We start from the raw sequence: 23,548 nt of genomic DNA, 5'->3' as shown, positions 1-23,548 counted from the left end.
ATTCAGCAAAAGAACAACCACCGAAGAAATTAAAACCAGTACTTCTTTACTTTTTCCCTACAGTTTGTAATATTTTATTAGATTATAGAATAAAATACAAAAATACAAAAGCAAATAGTAGGATACAGTGGGGAGGAAAAAGGGGGGGAAGTGAGGGGGAGAAGGGAAAAAGAACAGACTTCCTCTACTTCCTCTGTAGAATAAAGCATTAACATTGAACCTCAACTTTTTACTTTTTCATAATATTATAAACTAGCCATTTCTATAACAACAAATGAATCTAATCAGTAACCCCCCTTTTTTTAGTCATCAAGTTTTTGACACCTTGCTAAGCACTGGTGGTACTCAAATATTGTCATGTCCTAAAAGTGGTACAATCTGTGAAAAGCAGACTTCCAATATTTAAGGGGCTATCACAGAGAAGAGGGGGACAAACTATTTCCTGAGGGAGCAATGGGTGGAAACTTACCAAGGAGAGATCCAATGTAGAACTAAGGAGAAATTTCCTGACAGTGAGACCAATTAATCAGTGTAATGGCTTGTCTCCAGAAGTTGTATATGCTCCATCAATGGAGGCTTTTAAGATGACATTGGACAACCATTTGTCCCGAATGATATAGAGCAGGGGTGTCAAACTGCCAGCCCATAGGCCGGACGCGTCACGTGGAAGCCGCGCCCATCCCTTTGCCGGCAATGGCAAACCGGCCCGATACATTGCGTGACATCACGTGACGTCACGAGTTTGACATGCCTGGTATAGGGTTTACTGCTTGAGCAGGAGTTTGGACTAGAAGACCTCCCAGGTCCTTTCCAACTTTGTTATACAATATATATGGAATGACATAATGAAAACAAACAAAATTGGTATTGGCAGTTGGTATGTTTGGCTTCCTATATGTGGTTCTAGAGAAATGTAGTATCTTTACAGTATCAGGTTATCTTTTCCCCTCTTTCTCTTTTTAGCATTTGGATACTGGCTTTCATTCAGGCCAGTAAATCAGAGGAAAAAGTATATCAAACTAGAATGGGTAGCCCTTGTAATATAAACAAGTTTTCCCAATTTGGCATCCTCCAGGTGTATTGGGATCACAACCTGGGAATTCTGAGAATTGCACTTCTAACATGCTTAGAAGGTGACAAATTGGAGAAGGTTGCATCACTGCTAATAATAGTGATTCAATTTAGTATTTTTTTAAAAAGCCATTCACACAGAGCTCTACTTCCCCCAGCCAAGTGTTGCAGTCATGCCACTGTTTCACAGCATTTTGAAGGAATGTTTTGCATGGAACATGAAGTGAATCGCAAAGTCAAATATGTATACATTCATTTTTCAATGTCAATGTCAAATATTCTTACTGCTACATACTGCCTATGATGAAAAATGACCAAATAGGGTAGGTATAATAACTCCCCAGGAAGAGAAAGCTTCCTCCAGTAGCAAGACATATCGACCTCTAAACAGCAATTTCATGCAGAATAAACAAAAAGCGCCACAGATTTGTAAGAGGTATCTTTAACCCTTCAAAACAATTGGAGGCTTGTGCTTGACATTCTAAAAATTCTGCTTTTTCATATTATTTTTATAAGGGTTATTTTGGTTCTATATACATGTACTACTTTGGTTGATAGTCACAGTAGTTTTTCAAAGTTCCCAAGATATGGATGGTTAAAGAACCCTCTAACATGGAAAAGAGTTTTATCTGTGTTGGAACCTGCAGGATCTCTCAACCAAGCAGAGATGGAAGTGAATTAAATTTCACTTTGGGTTTGAGAATAGGTGATATGGGACATGGAATTTATTTAATGGAGAGAGAAGAATTTAGGAGTGGGAGTTTGAAAGCAACAAGATAGGGAAGATGAAAAATAGCTTATGTAATGTAATCTCAATTCCAGGGTGGGGAAAGGAATGTAGGCAGTTGGTGGTATTCTTCCTAATAAGAGGAATAATGAATTCACAACATGAAATATGGTTGTTGAGGTACATAGCAGCAATTTCAACCTTTATTTATCCATGTATAATTTCTTAAATAGATCCTTTTGTTTATCTCCGGTATCATTCTCCCAGGATCACTTTTCTGTTGTGAATAAGAATCTGAAATTGAAATGTTCAAAACTGAGATTAGAAGAAAAATGCATGATGGAGCCTTTTGAATACTGACTTGGAAGCAGAAACAAATTTTATCTTCAGTATAATTGCTAACAAACACTACAATGCAGAACTAAAGAGGAATAATGAGCCTCCTTACGGAATTTTTTTCCCCTTCTGGGAAAGTTATCATAAATCCACAACAAATAGCAAAAATGTGTAAACAAATAACTGTCAATATCAACTCTTTGGAATCACATAGAATATATTTTCTCTAGAATAATTTGTCTTTAACCTGGTCTTTTAGCTTTTCCAATAAGGCACCCATTTTCTAAAACCACATGGATAGAAAGGTAAAAATACTGACATCCTTTTGTCTTTAAATGTAAATGCTACAGAATTAGTATTAAAAAAAATAGCAAGTGCTTCTTAAGTATTTTCATTTACTTTTGGATTCATTTGCCAGAACACAAAAACTAAAAGTAGTCTACTCAAAGAAAAACTACTTAAATCTTTTCACAAATTCTTCCAGAATTTTTCAAATCTGTTTTGTGGCATTTCTTCAATATTTTTTTCATTCTATTATTGCTAGCATTTATAGGAGGAACAAATGTAGGAATATTCATTGGTCAGTAAAAATGTAGCCTGTTAAACTGCTTTGACTTGAGGAGAGCTGGCTCTGTAGCCAAGAATTTTGTTCTGGTTTAGCAGATTGTAATCCTGCAGGCAGGGTCAACTATTACTTTTTTTTTTTAATGCAAATAATTCATCTTTTAAAATGTGCAGTCTTGAATAGCTTCAGAAGAAAAAAAAAAAACATATCCAGTAACTGGAACTGTTTCCAGTGTTACAGATCTGTGCCCAAAAGTAAATCTAAACTATGATTGTCTTGTGGAAAAAAGCCACACATATACAAAAGGATTTACATTTGATGTATTACTTCTGACATTACATGAGATTGCACATTTCCTGTAATGTGGGGCATGCAGGAGAGATAAAAAAAGTCATGTGTCTCTTTAGCATATCCTATGCATGACACCCCCCCCCCCAAATATGGGCTTTGATGACATGGGTGTGACTACCAGATTGGTAGTCACACCCATGGTGTGTGTTTTTTTCAATAGTCTCCCTTCTGCATGCTTTTGCTGTAATGGCCTCCAACTAGATGCAGTGTAGCAAACAGAAAGACAAAACTATTTTTCTTCATATCTGGTTATTTCTCCTTGAAAAGAAATAAATTTGGATCTTAATTCCAGCTTTCTCAGCCACACCACTTCTTCATTTTCCTTTCTTTAAAAAAAAAAGAGAAAAAAAGCAAAGCTAGTATTAAACTGATGGTGCAATCCTTCATATGCCTATTTGGATGTCCCACTAACTTTAATTGGGATTATTTCTAGCAAGTAGAAATGCTTTACATTTTTTTTACGAAAGACATTACAACCTGATATATGGAGAAGGTCTAAGAAACCTAAGAAGGTCTAAGATTTAAAAGAAATAAACATTTCCTTTTTTGAGGGAAGTGGGTGAAATCATCAAACAAAGCTGGAAACGTGACAATTGGAATTGGAATGAAGGGTGGTGAAAATAAAACTCAAAGTGGATTTGGATGAAGTGGATTGAGATTAAGAGCCATAAGTACCCTGTGTCAGAATCCAATCATATTTCATCTTTAATTATCAAATATAGAAACTCCCAATTCTGCCTTCTTTGGATTCTGCCATAAGAGGGAGAGAAGGGGGAGAACAAAGGGGCTTTATGGCCCTCACTTCCTTCAGTAGACTTCAAAGAGCTGAATGCTGAATGTGTGTTTATTGTAACCTATTGTAACCTCAAAGCGTTAGCATCCAGAGAACATTAGCATTAACAAAGAAGAGTATTTGCCTTTCATGTAGTTATCTGAAGTCTCCATCCAGACGGAAGAAAGAAGAAACGGGGTGGAATTGTGATACTTGAAACTATCACTGGAAGGGGGGTTGATTGGGTGGGACTACTGGGGAACCCCTTAAAACCTTGAATGGGAGAGCTTGGACCCCAAGTCCTGTCTAGCATGCCTGCAACCATTTTCTCTTAATAAAGGATTCCTGTTGGAAGAATTATTCCAAGAGTTCTGTCTTCTTAAGATGCAAAGTGGGGTGGGTCCTTACACCCTGGCTGTTTCCAAGTTCTTGCAGAAGCGAGATGCCCAGAAAGGCAAACTGAAGAAAGAACATGGGCATTTGCAACAAAGCAACCTTAAATGGACTCCAGAAGATGGTAGAGGACAGGAAGGCCTGGAGGAACGTTGTTCATGGGGTCGCGATGGGTCAGACACGACTTCGCAACTAACAACAACAACAAAAGGACTAAAAAATATTCTAGTTGCCTGATCATCCTGATGACTGCATAGTTGGTCACATTGTGTGTGTGTGTGTGTGTGTGTGTGTGTGTACCCCTCAAACAACCATCATGACCTTGTTTTTTTAGATACTTTTTATACATTCAGATTTGAAATACTGGTATGCCATCCCATAGAAAATAAGAGTGTTTATGCAGTGGAATAGTCACTATAGAAAGAGCACAGAGAAGCAAGTCTGTTAAAGAGAAATAATATCACAGCTATATCTTAGAAATGAAAGAGGCCCAAAGTTCATGGTAGAATTTTTTATTGTTGGATCTTCTGCATAGGTCTATCCTTTGCCATTAGCAATATCTAGTCTATGAAAACATATCTAGACCAGAAGATCACAAAAGAAAACCAAATTCCATAGCATCTGGGTGGGTTTCTTCTTTCTATTCTCTAGGGATGGATGCAAGCAGTAACATTTGGTGGAATTCAGAATGGAACAAGTGGGTCATCTTATATTTCTAAAGTGACGTGTTGTATAGTACATCGGAATGTTGTGATGGCTAAGTCAACAATTGTCACTTGAAAGATTCTTCTATAGGGATACTTTTCTGGAAGTTCTTAATTCCTTATTAGACAGGCTTCTATCTGTCAGTTGCTTCGACTTGACAGCATCTGGGTGGGCTTAAGAATCACCACCCACTTCTCTTCTCTGTCTTTTCCATTAGCTCAAGGGAACACAGTCTTAGCAGCTTTTCCTGATTCTGAACGGAGAGAAAATCTCACACTATGGCTCTAGAGAAAGTTAAGGAGCTCTTTCCAGAGACTGAGGTTGACAGGCGCCTTGTCTCAGGCTTGCTTTGTGGCTCAGCTGCTGCTATTCTGATGTTCAAATGGATGAACCAGCGACGGGTCCAGAAGAAACTTGATGAATTTAAGACCAAGCGAGAACTTGGGTTTCAGCGAATGGAGAAGGCAGCAAGGCAGTTTAAACAGCAGGTATTACAGCATTTTTTTTAAAAAAAGAATAAGATTTCCTTCTTTTTCCTAATTTTAGAAAACAACTACATGCAAAATATCTCACTGACCCATGTTCTCTGCATTATGGCTTCTGCCTTGCTTAAGCAAATAAATATGTATATACTATATAGTGGTGATACGGTACCTTGCTTGCCAAGATCTATTTCATATTTAAAGTAATTATTTTGATCTTTGAAAGTACTGGTTTGCTGCAAATTTTGTACAGTGCTATAAATAATTTCTTCTCCATATCTTTTGGTTAAACTTAGTTTTGAAGGTTCCTGTTGCTCTGTGTTTCCTATTTAACATTAAGAGGCTCTTAATGTTCACACATACTTTGTGTCATGAGGGGGGGCGGCGGAAGCATAAGATTTCTTTTGCCTTCTCTTCTTGCATTTAAGCTGCACCCCTAATGCAGCTGTCGCTGCCTACTTTTCAGCAGGATGGTAACAAATCATCAAATCATAAAACCAGTGGATATTTGAGCTTAGCATTTGCCTAGTGAACATTGGCATATGCCAGGATTATGCTGAGGTCAGAATGCCTAGGTACGAAGAACAAGCCTCTTGTCTTTCTTCTTGTACAAAAGTGTGTGTTTGTGTGTGTGTGTGTGAAGAGAGAGAAGGGGGGGGAGGGAGAGGGGGAGAGAGAGATCCAGTATAGCATGTTAAGTAGCCTTCATCCTGCAATATAACATAGAATTCAGGAAGAACTATCCCTAGTTCAGAAATAACTCCTGCTCTCTTCAGTATAAACAAGAATTCTCTGTATCAAGATATTTATATCACACAGAGCTATTGATAGTTGTTGGGGGGCGGGAATCCTAATTGGAGGCTCTAAGAATGGAACCTGATAAGATTACATGCAACGTGGAGAGAAAACAGAAAATGAAAGACTAACAATGGGGTACAAGACGCTTTTTACTTTCATAAAAGTGAGACTATGTGGGCTGCAGCTTAACTGGTTGTAGAAAACAAGGTTTGCTGTAGCATTGTGCCTGGATTCCAATGCTGTGCATTGCCAGTGAAGCCCAGTTGGTGTAATGGTATGTGGGAGACAGAATGTGCCTTGGGAGACAGAGGGAAGAATCCCAAACTAGGCAATGGTCTAATAAGAGGCAGATGAGCCCACAGAAGGATTGGGGGGGGGGTGGCAAACATCTCAGAAGGAACTTTCCCTAGTTTCTTGAATTGTAAAGATGAAGGGGAAGTGGTGTACTTTCACACTTGCAAGATCCTGTTAATGTAACCTTATAGTACAATTAGAGCTGGTACTTCTAAGTGTGCTTCATGCCTGAACAACCTTGTAAGGCTGATAACAATCTTGCAAGTATGAAAAATAATAGAGTAAAAGAATAACAGGGACCTTGGAGGTCTTCCAGTCCAACTCCCTGTTCAGGCAGGAAACCCTATACCATTTCAGACAAATGGTTGTCCAATCTCTTCTTAAAAACCTCCAGTGCTGAAAAGCCCTTCTTCCTATCCCCCAAGGTCATTCTCACATGCCATTCCAACCGGGGAACTACGGAATATGAAAAGGTGAAAGCGCACTTTCTTATGAACAGATCGTTTGCTTTCCTGCCATCTTTAGGTGGGAGAATAGTAACTTTTAACCTAGGTTTGTGTTGTGAGATGACCTCTTGCCTTGGCCCCTTCCCAGGGACCCCTTTCCAAACTCTTAGCAGATCTTTCCTATCTGTCTTATACCCACTATGGATTCAGTCCAAAGCCCCAAGTATCGACACTGATAACAAAAGCGGGACAAAAGCACTGTCAGTGTTGTATGTATTACCCTATCATAAAATAAAATGAATGGTTGAGTGGGGGGGGCATGCACTGTACAAGAAACAAAGAAAGGCAAACTGCTTGGGGCTGCCTTTTAAATAGACTGGGAACAGCAATCGCTGAAATGTATAAATACTTCTCCCAACCTTCCTTCCCTTGACCTCGTTTTTTTGGCAGGAGAAGCGAAGTGCTGAAACCAGAGATCTAATGGAGGCAAAACCAGATCTATGCCTTGCTGTGTCGAGATGAATAATTAGTTATGAAACAAAACTGTTTAAAAACTTCTCTTTATGACACTGTCTGCACATAATTCATTAATGTATTGAAATACTATCATAACCGATGACAGCTAGATTGGGTTAGTGGTTAAGGCACCAGGCTGGAAACCATGAGTTCTACTCTACTCCCACCTTAGGCAGAAAGCCAGTTGGGGTGACCTTGGCCAGTCGCTTTCTGAGAAAGAGGCACTGGCAAACTACTCCTGAAAAACCTTGCCAATAAAACTGCAGGAACTTGTCCTGATAGTCTCTGAGAACTGAACATAATTGAAGGAAAGCGGAAAAAAAACCTGAAAATCTTGCCAATAAAACTGCAGGAACTTGTCCTGATAGTCTCTGAGAACTGAACATAATTGAAGGAAAGGGGAAAAAAAAACCTTAAATGAAGTTTTGCTAAAAAGTAATAAACTGGAATATCAAAATGAAGATTTTTATCTTCCTTTGTCATCTTACTTACCATTAAGGATCTATTACTTTTCAAAAAAGGTTCAATGCCGTGATCAAACAGTTATTTATTTCTGTATAAATGACATCATTTATATAGAAGTTGAATAATAAAGGGGTAAGAATATAGTTCTGTTTGACTCCTCTGAAGATAAGGAGGAAGGTGATTAAATCATCATTACAACAGCCTCTATCTGCATTGTAGTATTTTAATGTAATAGAGTTATGAATCAGAGAAAATGAGGATCAATGGATGTTGTTGCTAATTTCCTCCATAATTTCATGTGAAGAATTAAATTTAAGGCTGTTCTTAAATAAATAAAAGCAACACAAAGTGTTCCTTTGGTAGGGCTAGAGCAGCGGTTCTCAACCTATGGGTTGCGACCCCATTTGGGGTCGATCGACCATTTTTGGGGGGTCGCCAAAGGTGGCGATCCGCCATTTTCTCCCCTCCGGGGGCGGTGCCACACATGCGCATAACGTTTGTGTGACGGGGGTCGCCGTCACACAAACGTTGAGAACCGCTGAGCTAGAGGGATTTTTAGCTAAATGGTGCAAATTTGCACATTAATCCATGGTGAAATATCCTGATTTAAAACATATTTGTTTGAAGCTATTTTTTTTTTAATTTTAAGCTGCCCAATGATGCTGAAGTTAGCCTCAAAATAGATAGATTGAATAAACAAACAAATGATTGAACAAAGTGTTTCTTCAATTCTCTGCTATTGAGGACCACAAAATAAACATTTAGGAAATTTGGGGACCATCCAATTAAATATTCTCCTCCTACATTTTTTATTTTTAAGAGGGCAAGAGTTTACATTTTTCAGCAAATAAGGTAATCATTATTGTGGCAATTTTATGTGCCTTCCCATTTCCTCCATTTTAAAATATTTTTAAAACACATTTGGTAGGGAAATCAAAATTGACTATCTTTTTACTGCTTCCCTTTTTAATATACTCTATGCCCTAATAACAACTGCTCACTCTTGCACATTTTACAAATTTTAGCATTTACTTTGCTACTTTTATGCTCCAGCAAACCAGTTTACAGCCACTGAACCATTTTTACAGGCCAGCTAACTTGCAGTGCACCCAAAAGTTTGAACAAGGCTGGCCAGTTGATTGGCAGTGAAGGTGGGGATTATGGGTAGGGAATGTGGGGATTATGGCTGGAGAATGTGGGCAATGGGCCAGCTGGTGAACCTCCATGCATCATTAATAATCCACACAATGTAGTTTAGCAATCACTGGTCTAACAGGTGCCCATTTTGCAATAATGTGTCAGCAATATGTTTCTTCTTTGCTGTAGAATCCAGGAATAAAGGCTGCTCCAATCCTATCTCTTTCTCTTGTGGAACTAGCTGCAAAGTTAAAGGATGGCACCTTGTCTCCAGAAAGTGTTCTATATACCCATATTGAAAAGGTAAAGGTGACCTTAAATGTTAAATTCCAATATGGATATGCATTGTTTATACAACACCCGCTCTTCTATCTTACAAACATCAAAATCCTTTGTGCAATATAAACCATCTCACACCATAAATATTGTTAACCGATTTGGGCATAAGCTAAAAATTTAAAATCCCTTCAAACTCTGTACCTTTCCCTGATTCTGTCATCTGAACTAGTGGGCGATAACTAGAAGCTGATTGCTGTAATGATGCTTTAATAGATCCAAAAGGAATATATGATGAACAGAAGATTATTCTTTTATTATTTATTATTATTTGTTATTATTTATTTCTTATTTATTTTGTTATTCTTTTGTCTTGCTAGGAGAAAGGGAGGGATTTAATCAAGCCAAGTCTTTTAGTCAATTCTGGGATTTAACCTACACAGGAAACTTTGAGGGCTTACTTTGACCTTTGCAGGAGGGGGCAGGTGGCATCTTCAGTTCCCCAGGAAAACTGTTGAGGAACAGGAAGCCTGGTGCTCTTGGCTTTTGTAAACCCATGCCTGACCCTCAACCTATTTTCATATTGTGTAAAACCTTCTATCACCAAAACAGCATAACTCTCCAGAGATGAGTCTCCATGGAAACAGAATCCTCAAAAGCATTGGGACCCTGAAACTGAAGCAGTCAAGAGAACATGGATACTGTGGTACTCAAGATAGCATGGGCTTTATGGTACTCAGGGAGATGATGCAGAAGCCAGTTTATTTAATTTACATGTACTGAGGGAAAGCTGGCTAAGCTAATAGGTTACAATGCTAAATTCATTTCCCCAATATTCTACACAGGGCTTTTTTTGTCATAGAATGCCCAGAATGGAGTTCCGGCACCTTTTTTGGATAGAACCTTGTAGGGTAGGCAAGGTGGGTTGTATGACGTGTGTGAGTTCTGGCACCTTTTTTTTTTTTTTACAAAAAAAAGCACTGATTTTACATATACATTTGTTTGTTCACACTCCTACCCAGACATTATAAATGAAGCTCAGTCCAATTCAGCTTCAAATCCCTCTCCAGTTGTACAACCTGCCCCAATTAAGCAAATTTCATTCAGCAGTTCAAGAGTTAAGAGGAACTGTTATCCTTTTCCTAGCTCCCTGATCTAGGGCCCTGGGCCTTTGATTTATGTGATCCATGGAGTTATTTTCAGCTGTGGAAGATTTATTACAACTCCTAACCGCTAAGTTACAAGGGATTTCCATTTTTGGAACAGTGTGACTTTGAGACTTCTAGAGAGATGATCAAGGACTGAATGAATGCAGGTGTCTGCTTGGCAGGTGAAAAGTATTGGCATATGTGCACCAAAAAGACACTTGAGTGTATTGGATGCTGGGAATTTACTTATTGTACTTATACAGTATTACCTAGCATATTGATTATTCTGGGCAATACACAAAGACATAAACATAGGATATAAATGGATACATCTATGACAAAAATGATATATAAAAAGTTGAGATAAAAACAGAAAGAAAAAATTAAATATGTGCAGCACCCAAAACTAAACTTGGCAGCAGAGCCAGGTTAGACTATGTTAGACAAAAAATGGCTGCCTGGGGAATTCTGGGAGTTGAAGTCCACATATTTTTGGTCACCATGATGTAAAAAAGATGTTGAGACTCTAAAAAGAGTACAGAGAAGAGCAACAAAGATGATTAGGGGACTGGAGGCTAAAACACATAAGGAACGGTTGCTAGAATTGGGTATGTCTAGTTTAACGAAGAGAAGGACAAGGGGGGACATGATAGCAGTATTCCAATATCTCAGGGGCTGCCATAAAGAAGAGGGAATTAAGCTATTTTCCAAAGCACCTGAAGGCAGGACAAGAAGCAACGGGTGGAAACTAATCAAGGAGAGAAGCAACCTAGAACTAAGGAGAAACTTCCTGACAGTGAGAACAATTAATCAGTGGAACAGCCTGCCTCCAGAAGCAGTAAATGCTCCAACACTGGAAGTTTTAAGAAGAGACTGGACAGCCATTTGTCCGAAATGGTGTAGGGTTTCCTGCCTGAGCAGGGGGTTGGACTAGATGACCTCCAAGGTCCCTTCCAACTTTACTACTATTATATCTTAAATGCTGCTGAAATTGAAAAACACTGCTTTAGCTATTCTTATATTCTGGTTGCTGTGTCTATTCTTCTTTTCAACAGTATTGGGGTTTTTTTTTCTCTTCCTTATTTTTTTTTTTTCCTGCTTTGTCAGGTAGTGATCCTCTATCCTGGGCCTGCTGAGCCTCTTTCCTCCTTCATTTCAGGAAGGAAAGCACAGAAAAAAACTTGTTGGGACAAAGTTATTGTGAGGGAAGTTGCAAAACATAAGTTCTGGGGAGCCTTTTTGGCTGGGGTTGTTGCATTAACTTTTTCGCAGAGTATGTGTGTCCCTCTTAGAAGAGTGGAACTTTGACCAGTGGTTTCAGCCAGTTACCCAGGTTCGACTCTCATTCACTCATTCCATTCCATTTTCACACAGCCTTTCCCTTTTCCCTAACAATAAGGTGACCAACTTTTTTACAAGGAAAAGGAGGACACAAATACATTGAAGAAAAAAATATTGTAAATTAAAGAAACATTTTTTTCATTGCAACAATAATATAGATAACTTGCATGTGCAAAGTTTGCCAGCTGGCTGTTTTGGCGGGCTCAGCAGCAATTCCTAATGGCTTTCGAAAGCCAATAGTGGGAGTAGCCCAGTTCACGCAAAAGTTGGGAAAAAAACCATCAAAAAAGGTGCCGGAACGCCATTCTGAGCGTTCTATGAGGGGGAAAAAAAGCCCTGCAGATTAGTCTTCAAATATCGAAAAAGAGGACATGAAGGAGGACACTTTTTGAGGGGAGGACAGAACTTACAAAAGGAGGACTGTCCTCCCTAAAGGAGGATGGTTGGTCACCTTACTAACAAAAGGTCCTGCACTCTGGCCCAACCCCCAGGCTTTCCAGAGTCTGTTACTTGAACAGATCCTTTCTGCAGTTAGGTAAGGCCAGAGGGAGCAAAATCCAACTGGGATTGGGGCCCACAGACATATACACATTTTCCTCGCTCCCCTGGGCTTTAAAGTTAAAATTTAGAAGTACTCGCCTTCTTTCCAAAGCAGCCCTTGAATTCAAACTCAAAACTTCCTTTACTACCCTCACTCCACATGGGCAGGGCCTGCGAAACTCATCCACAGACATAAGGGGTCTGCTGCCGGCAAGGTGAGGCTTACCAGTTAAAGTCCATTGGAGAGGTTAGCTTGGAGTCCCATCTGGGGTGCCAAATTGTTGAATAAAACATCTTCATCAGGGGCCAGTCCAATCTGGGAATAAACAAATGGAGATTGCTTTAGAAAGAAGATTGTAGTTTACTGAAGGGCAGAGCCAGATAGCAATGTGGCTCTGGGAAAACTGACCACATGTTGCTGGGAGTGGTGTGGTTTTATACCTTCTGGAGCTCTTAAGGTTATTTCCTGTTCCCGTTTGAGGCTTTGTACTTCCTGTGACGTGTACTTTGACCTGAGTGTGCCTTTCTGGTATTCTGATGGTGGTGGGTTAATCCTATTATGTCCTAAAGGTCATATCCTGCTTCCCTGGACCTGTGGCTGATGCCTATGTCCTGTGTTGGATTTTTTTGGGGGGGGGGTGTTGATTCTAGGGATCTTTGTTTTTTTTTAATCCCATCAGCTCTAGCTTCCTGGCTCCAATCTTCCTGAATGGAAGTGCATTTCTACAGAACTGCATTTCTGCATTTCTACAGAACTGGTTTCTGCTTGGGGTAGGGAGACTTGGGGCTATTAAAAAAAACTGGGCATGCTTTTCTGTCTTTTTAAGATCCTTTGAGGAAATATTTTGCCTTTTTAATATTTCCTTCTCTGGGGGGGGGGTGGCTTCCCACAAACCTAAAATAAAATATATGCAGCTGTTTTCATGCCACCGTTTTCTACACTTCACAGCCCAAATAAAGTAACTCAGGTTTTGATGTTTTGTTTGTCTGTCAAAAAACAAAAAACAAAACCAGGATTATGAAGGTGAGTTAAATGTATTGTGCAGCTTGCCAACCGTATGTTGCCCAGTCCTTATTTAATTTGTATGCCTTGTATCAAAGTATAGCCAGGGGGGGAAAGGCCCATTTTCCATAGAATTCCTTTTCTGAACAGCTAAAAAACGATCAAATTGGTTCTTGGATCACCTCCTTCTTCTGCTTTTCTTCTTTTTGCATCAAGGCTTTAGCAGTAACCCGGGAAATCAACTGTGTGACAGACTTTCTCCCAGAGTGTGAAGAACAGCTCCGAGAAATTAAAAAGAGAGAGAAGGGGTTACTCTATGGTGTCCCTGTCAGCATCAAGGAAAACATTGCTTGCAAGGTACTCTTGGAAATTATTCATCACCAATTGAGTGGGTGAGGGCGATGTTTCAGGAGCTTAAGTTCTATGCCTTCAGATGAGTTTGGCAAAGTTGGACGGGGAAAATTAGCAAATTAAGCCCACCCCTCAGCATCTCAGCATACCCAGTTCCTTTCTCCATCTTGATGCATTCAGCACAAGAGTTGGCAGGAGTTCTGTAAGCACCTTAAGCTAAATGTGCTTGCAGAAATCTTATGATCTGCAAAGATTGTCTGATGCAATGTTTCTCAGCTTTGGCAACTTGAAGGTGTGTGGATTTCAACTCTCAGGGTATCCCAGCCAGCAAAGCTGACTGAAATTCTGGGAGTTGAAGTTCACATAGCTTCAAGTTGTCAAGTTTGAGAAACACTGGTCTGATCAATATTCCTGATTCCAGGAGCCTTGAAAAAATGTTTGGACCAAATACACCTTAAAAATCTACTTTAGATTTTCATGCTGAAAATCAGAACTTTTAGTAGACTGCCAGAGGTCCGGGGGGGGGGGGGGGATAGTACCTTGGTGAGCTTGTCAGTTTTGTTTGCAGTCCATTCGCCAGGTTCTTATTTCCATCCCTCGGATTGATTCCATAATAATAACTTCCATGGTTACAATTATATATCAAGGCTCTCAGCCACTTCTGCTATTGTCTTTTAATGGAGAGACATTACGGTTGAGGGAGCATCTCCTTGGTGGAATCTCCTGGCTTCATTTCCCTTCTCACCAAGTTGGTAGGAAAATAACACACAGTTGGCAGAACCTGCTACCTGTCCTAGTTAAATTGATTTTCTGTGTAGCACAGGACTAACACTCTTTCAAAAGGGCACTAAATCCATGTCTAAAAGATGGTCTTTTTCATGAAAAGCCGCATCGGAACTCCATACTCCTGAACAAGTTAATTTCCTAATGGTCAACAAAGCATTCAACATTCCAAAAAATGTTGGAAAGAGACAGAAAAAAACCTGGAACAGCTAAAGATGTCTTTAAGCTGTTTTGGATCTGAACAGAAGACACTATAGGTGGTCTTCAACTTACAACAGTTCATTTAGTGACCATCTGAAGTTACAACAGCACTGGAAAAAGTGACTTATGACATTTTTTTTCACACGACTGTGTCATGAGAATATAGCAGGGGAACAGAAACTGTTTTTATGGTATGTTCATGCTGTGCCTAGAGGAAAGGAAGAATGCTAGAGCTACCATGTCTGGGTTCCAAAAATCCAGACGATAGCTAGATCACATAAATAAACAAACAAAAAAACATAAAGTTCTAATTTACTGTTTCCATCAGGAGGTCATCCAGCCCAGATATGGTAGACTTTTTATCAAAGTGATATTTGATAGCATTTACTATTGATTTGGAGTATGTTGTTCTTCACATTTTCTCGCTCCGCTTTTTCATTCTAAACCTCCTCATTTGGTTTATTTTTCTTTTTTTTTTTTAAGGGACACCCCAATTCACTTGGCTTGGTGAAATTTCTGGACTGTCCTGAGCATGATGACTCTGTAATAGTCAAAGTTCTCAAGAAACAAGGGGCAATTCCATTTGTAAAGACCAACACGTCACAAGCCATATTAAAGTAAGCCTTTGCTCACTTTGGGGGGCAGGCGTAGTTCTTAAAAGCAACAACGGATTCTAATCTGTTAAAACAGGCTCATTACTTTAATAATATCCTATAGTCAAATTTAGAAAGTAGCCTTTTCTGAACAGTGTAATTTTTTTTGCCAGGGAAAAGAAAGATTGCTAGATTTTAGCTATATTCCATTGGGTATCCTTAAAACAGTTTTTATCTTCCTGAAGAAGGAGAAACCGTGTTTTAATTCATTTTTCTCCATTCTGGCTCCCTCCATCATGTCTTAAATAGCAGCTCTCAGAATATTCACCCAGCATGAAAGTACATGAAGAGGAGGCTGCCTTTCATGAGACATATGACAGCAAAATCAGCATCCCAAACCCCATATAGACTGGACTGCTTCTTTAAATTATCATTTGTAATGTCTAACTCAATCTGTATGGCTGTGTTCCACTATAGTGGCAAAAATTTTGTTAATCAATGAAATTGGTCACTTAATTATCAGAAAGCCCTGGGTTTCACTCTAGATATGTATGGCTCAGCTGTTAGAAAAACCTTCCTCAACTTGATATTGAGTATGATAAATCTGCACCTAGCATAGGCAATAGAAATTTGCATTTGAACGTTGCTATTATTTCTTATGCATGGGTGTTTCAAAACAAAAGCCTGATTCCTGGGCATTTTATATTGTAAAAAGTTAGAACGAGGGAAGCAAAGAACAAAGAGAGAAAAAAAACCAAATCTTATAGATGTTTAGTTCCATTCTACCCTAAGGCTAGTAAAATGACTATGTCTTTAGTGCCTTCCACAAGAATTTCTTGTCTTAGCCCCACCATAAGCAAAGTCAATTCCTTCTGTATGCCTTAGATGTGCTTATGGGTCCTTTCCCCTCCTACACAGTATTGACTGTGGCAATACAGTCTTTGGACAAACCTTGAACCCTTCCAACCACAAAAAAAGTTCCGGAGGCTCCAGTGGAGGGGAAGCAGCTCTCATTGGAGGGGGAGGATCCATGCTTGGCATTGGGACAGATGTGGCTGCAAGTATTCGGGTGCCATGTGGCTTTTGTGGGATCTGTGGATTCAAACCAACTGGCTATAGGGTGAGGTAAGTTTTATTTTATTTTTATTTATTGGATTATTTTTATAAATAACTAAGGAGAGGTACATAGATAATACTTTTTTCTCCTCCTATTTTCCCCACAACAAGATGGGTCAGGCTAAGAGAGAGAGAGAGAACGCCAGCTTTTATGGCTAAGGTGAATCTAGAACTCACAGTTTCCTGGTTTCTAGCCCGGTGTCTTACCCACTAGACCAAACTGGTCTCTTCACAACTTTCACAAGTAATTGATAATATATCATATATTGTCAACCAAGTCAAGGGTGAATGGCATGCCAATAAACAGTACATGTTCAAAATAAGTTCTCTATTGTGACTTTCATTTCAGAAACCAGTAAGAAACTAGCAATCTAGATTATAAATATAATGCTCACTAGATAGGAAAGTCAGGCATCTGTTAGGAATAAGAGTTGCTAAAGGAAGGATAGGGTCACGTTTCTTTAGGTAAGCTGGTCATGAATCTAACGATGAGTGGGCTAAAAAAAACAAAAAGTAGAAAAAAGTAGAATATAGCCTTCTGTCCCTGCCTATCGCTTTTATTTATTCCTTTATTTTCTCATTTATTCTTTCATTTCCCACGCAAGCATTCATCCTGCTCATTCATAATCCAGCCATGGCCTCTCTGCCTCATTCACAGTATAGCAATAGATTGAATCTCTAGAAATGTTCTTTTTATGTTCTAAACACTTGAAAAACTTCAGGGGGAAAATGTTGCATTGATCAAGATATAACTGAGTAATACAAACACAACAAATATATATTCCAAACCAGATCATGTTAGTGACTTGTTTCCCCTGGAGCAAGAAATCACCAGAATTGATTCAACCTCAAGAGATATTCACAACTGCTAAGTTGAATAGTTAGGTTAGGAAGTTTATAAAATCGGAGTTGAGATTAAGGTATAGATATTAAACAATATTGCAGTTTTACATCTCCCAACTCCCCCAAAATAGCTATGCCAAAGAACCAGATTTATATTTGTGTATGAAAAAGCAAAAGTAACCACATCGTACAAATTTAGAAGAGCATATGTACAATGGTATATTTCGCCATTCATTCTTGCTAGTTAGTCTTGATATTTAACTCTGTTCCCTCACTCAAAACATTTTATTTCATTCAAACTCTTGTTGTCAAGATTTTTTTTCTCCCCCATTTTCCAGATGGGTATGTGTATAGCATCCAGATGGTATGGAGGGCAACTTTTAGAATCTCCAGGAATGATCAGATTGACTGGAAATTCTGAAAGTCCACATATCTGGAATGGCCTCAATTGGGGATAGCTGAAGTGTGAGATTTCCCTATTTTTTTTAAATGCAAGACATGGTATTTTCTTACTGGGAAGAAAGAGAGCATTTCTTTGGCTGTTTTGCATAGTAGGCACTTAACCCACAGGAAAAGAAGAAACTGTCTCCTACTTAATGATGTCACTACCTCTTTTACTTCTTCATTCTCTGTTCCTTAGTTCTTGAGTCATGGATCACCAAGTGGGCATTTTAAACCTTTTTTTTTTGCAGGTTTTTGATGGTAGGGATAGAAAAAATGGCCCAGGATACATTAGCTCTATTATGGATACTGATGGCTCCCAGGAAATCTCCTTAAAAGAAAGTATTCTAATCAGTGACCCTTATTGATTACAATGCATTATTAATTTAAATGCAGTTTTCCTACAAGAAAGAATTCTGAAGCCAAAATTTGAATGTAAACTCTTTTGAGCCCTGGCTCAAAATAAAGTTTAAACCTTGTATCACAAATGGTCCTTGTTCTTTCTTTCTCTCCATTTTCTCTTAAAGCTTAAATCTCTTTGGGTAGTGCTGTTAGTTCTAGTCCAAATTCAATGAAAGAAAGTCAAGTTGTTTGAATTCACAGTATATTCAAGCATCATAATTAAACAATCAAGATGTGTTTTAATAAATATAGATACTAAATAGCGTACTCTGGGACAGCTTTACACAGCCAAAGTACAATGTTGTAGGGACAATGAAAGGTGCCTATAATCTGATTATTTTTTCAGGGAAAAGAATAATCCTGAAAATATTCTCAGTGTCTTTCTAATAGTTGCAGGTATCATTAGTATCCTGTAACAATATCACCTGCATTTCATGGTTCCTTTTCCTTTGGTTTTACCTGTCATTAATTTGCTTTTCTCCTTTGTTGTTGTGCAGTGTCAAAGGTGTTACCACTCCTGTAGCTGGAATGAATTCAGGTGAGCAAATCTATGGTTGATTAAGAATTTGTTATTCAGCTCATGGAGAAAAAGGCAAAGCTCCCTGATAGATATGTAGGTCTTTTGCTAATCAATCAACCATCCAAAATTGCACTCCAAGCTTTCTCCTTCCTTCTCCTCTAAAATCTTTCATGTCCTTTCTTGAAGAGCCTTCTTTACTATTTCTGATTTGTTTCATGGTGAACAAATATATTTGAAAAGGATTTAGTAGGGGGGAAAGGGAGACATCAGATGACATTACTATATCACGGTGATGGCGAACCTTTTAGAGACCGAGTGCCCCAAAACTGGCCCCGGTCCCACTCCACCCCCCTGCCCCACCCCCACCCTGCCCCCCATCCCTCGCCCTGCCTGCCCACAGGACCACTCACTGCCTCCAGGGCCGACCGCAGATCGTCCAGACAGCCCTGCAGCACTATGGTGACCACACCCTCTGCCCATGCCCTGCAGCATCAACTGCATGATGGGGTATGAGAGCAGAGGCTTGTCTACGCTGTCTGGCTGCCATGTCCTTGGCTGCGCTGCTCCATGTGGGCCATGCTCAGGGGCGACTCTCCTTCAGGGGAGCTGCTGGAGAGGAGGGGATCATGGGGAGAGGCAAGGCTGGAGTAATGGTATGTGTGCCCACAGAGAGGGCTCCGAGTGCCACCTCTGGCACCCGTGTCATAGGTTTGCCACCACTGCTATATCATAATCCTCATCCAGTGGCCTTTGGTATGTTTGAGACCCCTATCCCATCACTGCTCAGTCACACTGAGATGTCTTTTGTCTTTTTGTTTCTCTACAGTTTTGGGGTTTATTGTTGCACAATGAGATATTGGGTTCATTTACATTTATAGATATTATTTCAGAATGACATAGTAACTAAGAATTTTAAAGTATAGTTGGATGGGATGACACCACAAGGAAACTAAAGGAGTAAAAATACAGTTTTTCCTTGTCAAAAACTGCTAGATAAATCAAGCCACCTGAGTAATTTGTGTAAGTTCTATTGTGTAAGTTCAAAATCCTCTAACTATTAGAAAGCAAATTCTCAGGGGACCTGTTTAGCTTTACTTTACTGCAAAACCATGTCCTGTCTTCCTTTAACAAGACCAGAGACCTTTCTCTCTTTGTTCCAGTCATCTCTGTGACAGGCCCAATGGCAAGAGACGTGGATAGCCTGGTGTTGTGCATGAAAGCCCTCCTGTGTGATGAGATGTTTTCTCTGGATCCAACTGTGCCTCCACTTTCCTTTAATGACAAGGTAATCAAATTGGATATAGGGATAAATCAGACTGTGTGTGTGTGTGTGTGTGTGTGTGTGTTTGTGTGTGTGTGTGTGTGTGATTATAATTCTTAGTATTGGCCAGAATTTTTCAAGGATCTTTCTTATATGTACCTGCATATCATTTTTGGAGGTCTCTAAGTGTTTCCACCAGGAGAACTTCAGCTATTTGGTTGTGAAGATCCACTTATAGAATACCCTCCCCATGGAAGTATACAGGAGCTCATACTAACAACTTCTTCTCCTGTACATTTTTAATTAACTTTGATATCAGTTATTTGTAGAAGTAGCAAGGATGCTAAGGATTCCCCCTCACATCCCGCTAATCACAACACAAGTATTTCCTGGTAGCTATTACATGATGTGCTCTCTTTGTGCCTTTGTCTTTCTCCCAATCTACAGCTAAGACAGATCAGGGTTGTCTGTAGTTTTCCAAATTTAAAATATATTTACTCTCTGATGCCCACAACGTTTGCCATGAACACTATCACATAGTGCTTCATCAGTGCTTGTGGTTGCTTCATCAATATTATGATCAGGGAATGGGATCTGGCTAAGTCCTATTGGTCACTTCAGGCTGCTGCAGGGGTAGCTGGTCCCATCCTTTCCATGGAGACACCATGTAATTTACTTCTATGTCGGCCTCTGCCTATGTATAGGTAGTCCTCACCAACCATTTGAAGTTATGACCAGTTGTTGAAATTGCAGCCATCATAGTATCTCTACAGTCATGTGATAAAGATTCAGGCACTTGGCAACCAGCTCATAATTACGATGGTTACAGCATCCCATGGTCACATGATCACAATTTGCAGCGTTTCCTGCTGGCTTCCCACAAGCAAAGTCAATGGGGAAGCCTGCAGGAGGCTTCAAGTCACTGCTGCTTCTGATGCTTTTTTTTCCTGAGGAGGCCCTGGGCAGCGTTGGATCTTGCACTCCATAGTGTCCACCCACTCATACTCCGTAGCACCAATCTGTCCATCTATAGCTCTGCTGGGCTACTGGCCAGGGATGCAGTTTCATCTGCATAAGCAAGTATTCTGGATTCTCACCTATTTCCATGTCAAACTTGCATGAAGTCCTCACTGAATGATCCACGCGATCCTTGCTTAATGATGGCAATAAGGATTGCTGGAATTGCTGTCACTAAGCTATGTAGCCACATGATGTCACACTTTATGACCTCCATAGCAATGGACATTCCTGTTCCAATTCCATTGTAATCCAAGGACTGCCTATAATATCTGATTGGCACTTTCTGAATGCTTATTAGATCTTAGGCAGGCTCCTTATATACCTAGATTCGGAACAGTATTAGACCTTTAAAAACATGTCTAGCTCTCTTTTCCTAGTGACTGGAATAAATGAAGATTTGTCTCTTTTCAGATTTACTCTCATACCAGCCCCCTGAGGATTGGATTCTACGATGGAGATGGTTATTTCCAGCCATCTCCCAGCATGAGAAGAGCTGTGCAGGAAACAAAAAAACTGCTACAGGAGGCAGGCCATACTGTAAGCTTTACACTAGGATTAAAGATCTTTTTGGGTGGGGACAGTGACAGCAAGAGCCTTGGCATTTGAATGGCATGCTGCCAGCAGTATTTCAAAAGTAGCTGATAGAAGGCAAGTGTCTCCTTTGAATAAGTTTCATTTCATTTGTATTTAGATTCACTGAGAAGCAAACATGACTAATATGATGGTTCTCCATATATTCAATCATTTTCCTCTTCAGTCACATTAAAAATTACAGTTGCGCCTTTTGGAGGCTCACTATATTTGGGCTGCAAAAATCCAAATGACTATTAAATGCCAGTGGAGAGATAAAGAGAACTGTTGCTTTTTTTTTGCTCCCCTTTTCACCATCACCTTTTTGCAGCTCAGATCTGGCAGTCTTAAGATGTGACTCTTGGGCGGTGCATCTGGGCTGTATTCCTATATATAATTGGCTTCATTCATTCAATGGATGAACACATGGCTTTTAGTAGATTTAGGGGAAGAAGTAATTGCAAGCCATAAACAGGTTCAATCTGCTCAACTTTTAAAAGCAGAGTAAACTCTTTATATATGTTTATTGTGTACCATTAAATATGGAGTTTGTTTTTCTTTCCTCTCTCAGCTGATACCATTCACTCCACCTCGCATTGATTTTTTGGTGGATGAACTCTTTACCAAAGGCCTCTATGCTGATGGAAGTTCCACATTATTGGAAAAATTGTGAGTGATTAAATGCTAAAATTTCATAGAAAGAGCCAGTCTGATTTTTTTTTTATTATTATTGTTTCCTTTCTATAAATCAAATGTTATATAAGTCTATAAATCCTGCCAGCAAGGAGCAGGCTAAAGCTTATGATTTCCAATACTATGAATATTTGGTAGCCTGATTGCTGGGAAAAAAATGTCTGAGTCTTTTGTTTCTCCCCTTTTCCTATTTGGCTTTTCATGGAATCATGTGACAGGTGGCAGCAAAGGTTATTCAACAGATATTATCCTAAACTAGGATTATATATATCTGTGAGATAAAAGGGAGAAGAGCATGGTAGCTCTCATGGTTAGGATGCTGGGTTGGAGCAAATCCATGTTAGCAAGCCTATGTTCGAGACCTGAGTGCTGCTATGGGGCAGGGTGGGGTGAGCTCTCATCCTTTGCTCCAGCTCCTGCTAAGGACATGAAAAGAGCCCCCAACTGGGCATCTCCTGGGCAGCAGTGATGTCACCAACCTGGAAGCACCTCAGTGCTTCTGACATGAGTGCAAAAATCTACCTGTGAGGGATCCTGAACTCATAGATGAATAGTTCTTTCCCTCTCAACTTCCCATCATCCAATTTGTGTCCTTGTTCCAAAAGAAGGGTCTGTTACCTCCTTATACTCTGTATAATAATCTGCTTTCTTTCCCTTTCTACTATTTCAGTGATGGTGAATTTGTGGATTCCACTTGGACAAACCAGATTCGTTGTTACAGAATGCCAGACCTGCTGAAGAGACTCTTAGCTTTCCTTTTAATGCCTGTGGTGAGTTCTCACTTTTTTTTTTTTATTTGCACAAATACACCATACTAATTTTCAGAATGAGTCTCATTTTATCCATAAACAAAAATGATGGAGGTGGCATGTACAATAGCCTAGTAAGAATTTGTAGGATTCTTTCTGGTCCTTCCATATGAGTGGGAAACCAAGTTAACTTGTCACTGGGATTTTTCTGTGTCTAAAAACTCCTGGGTTACACATCATTTTTTTTTCCATTGCACTGGGTCACCATCATCCAATTTAAATTAAAGTTAAACCCTATAGCAACACCACTCAGGTTCTACTGAAGTAGATCAGTAAAAAATGGATATCATTCCTCATTATCCAAATTTGTAGACTAATCCCTGGAAATGCAATTCTGAAACTCCTGGTGTTGATAGATCACTTACTGTGATGCTTAGCCTGTAAGATCAAGGGAAATGTCAAAGGCTATTAGAAGGATGCAAACAAGAAATAGTAGCCTGAAGTGAATGCAACCGAAATGGCTTTTCCCAAATTCATGTCCTTTGGATGCATTGATTTCAACTCCCAGAGACTTCTATTAAGATTGGGGGAAAGTAAAGCTTAGGTTCTCTCAATTAGGCTAAATGTGATAAGCCCATA

General features: G+C 39.5%; 1 protein-coding gene across 2 annotated transcripts in view; it reads left to right on the top strand.

Moving 5' to 3' along the window:
• The first annotated feature begins 5,137 nt into the window (after window positions 1-5,137).
• The window catches only part of LOC120297316 (vitamin D3 hydroxylase-associated protein-like), a 31,850-nt gene continuing 13,439 nt past the window's right edge, over window positions 5,138-23,548 (top strand). The window contains exons 1-10 of one of the 2 annotated variants that reach the window (XM_039319812.1): window positions 5,138-5,408; window positions 9,248-9,361; window positions 13,583-13,723; window positions 15,185-15,318; window positions 16,213-16,419; window positions 18,594-18,634; window positions 19,777-19,901; window positions 21,309-21,434; window positions 22,039-22,136; window positions 22,831-22,930. In XM_039319812.1, the coding sequence (XP_039175746.1) occupies window positions 5,199-5,408; window positions 9,248-9,361; window positions 13,583-13,723; window positions 15,185-15,318; window positions 16,213-16,419; window positions 18,594-18,634; window positions 19,777-19,901; window positions 21,309-21,434; window positions 22,039-22,136; window positions 22,831-22,930 (1,296 nt within the window). In that variant the 5' untranslated portion in view covers window positions 5,138-5,198. The remainder of the gene's footprint in view (window positions 5,409-9,247; window positions 9,362-13,582; window positions 13,724-15,184; window positions 15,319-16,212; window positions 16,420-18,593; window positions 18,635-19,776; window positions 19,902-21,308; window positions 21,435-22,038; window positions 22,137-22,830; window positions 22,931-23,548) is intronic. The other variant, XM_039319813.1, reaches the window with a different exon arrangement.

Source organism: Crotalus tigris, unplaced genomic scaffold (assembly GCF_016545835.1).
Source record: "Crotalus tigris isolate CLP2741 ecotype Arizona unplaced genomic scaffold, ASM1654583v1 scf7180000023617.9722795, whole genome shotgun sequence".
Classification (NCBI taxonomy): domain Eukaryota; kingdom Metazoa; phylum Chordata; class Lepidosauria; order Squamata; family Viperidae; genus Crotalus; species Crotalus tigris.
This window is presented reverse-complemented; position numbering and strand designations above follow the sequence as displayed.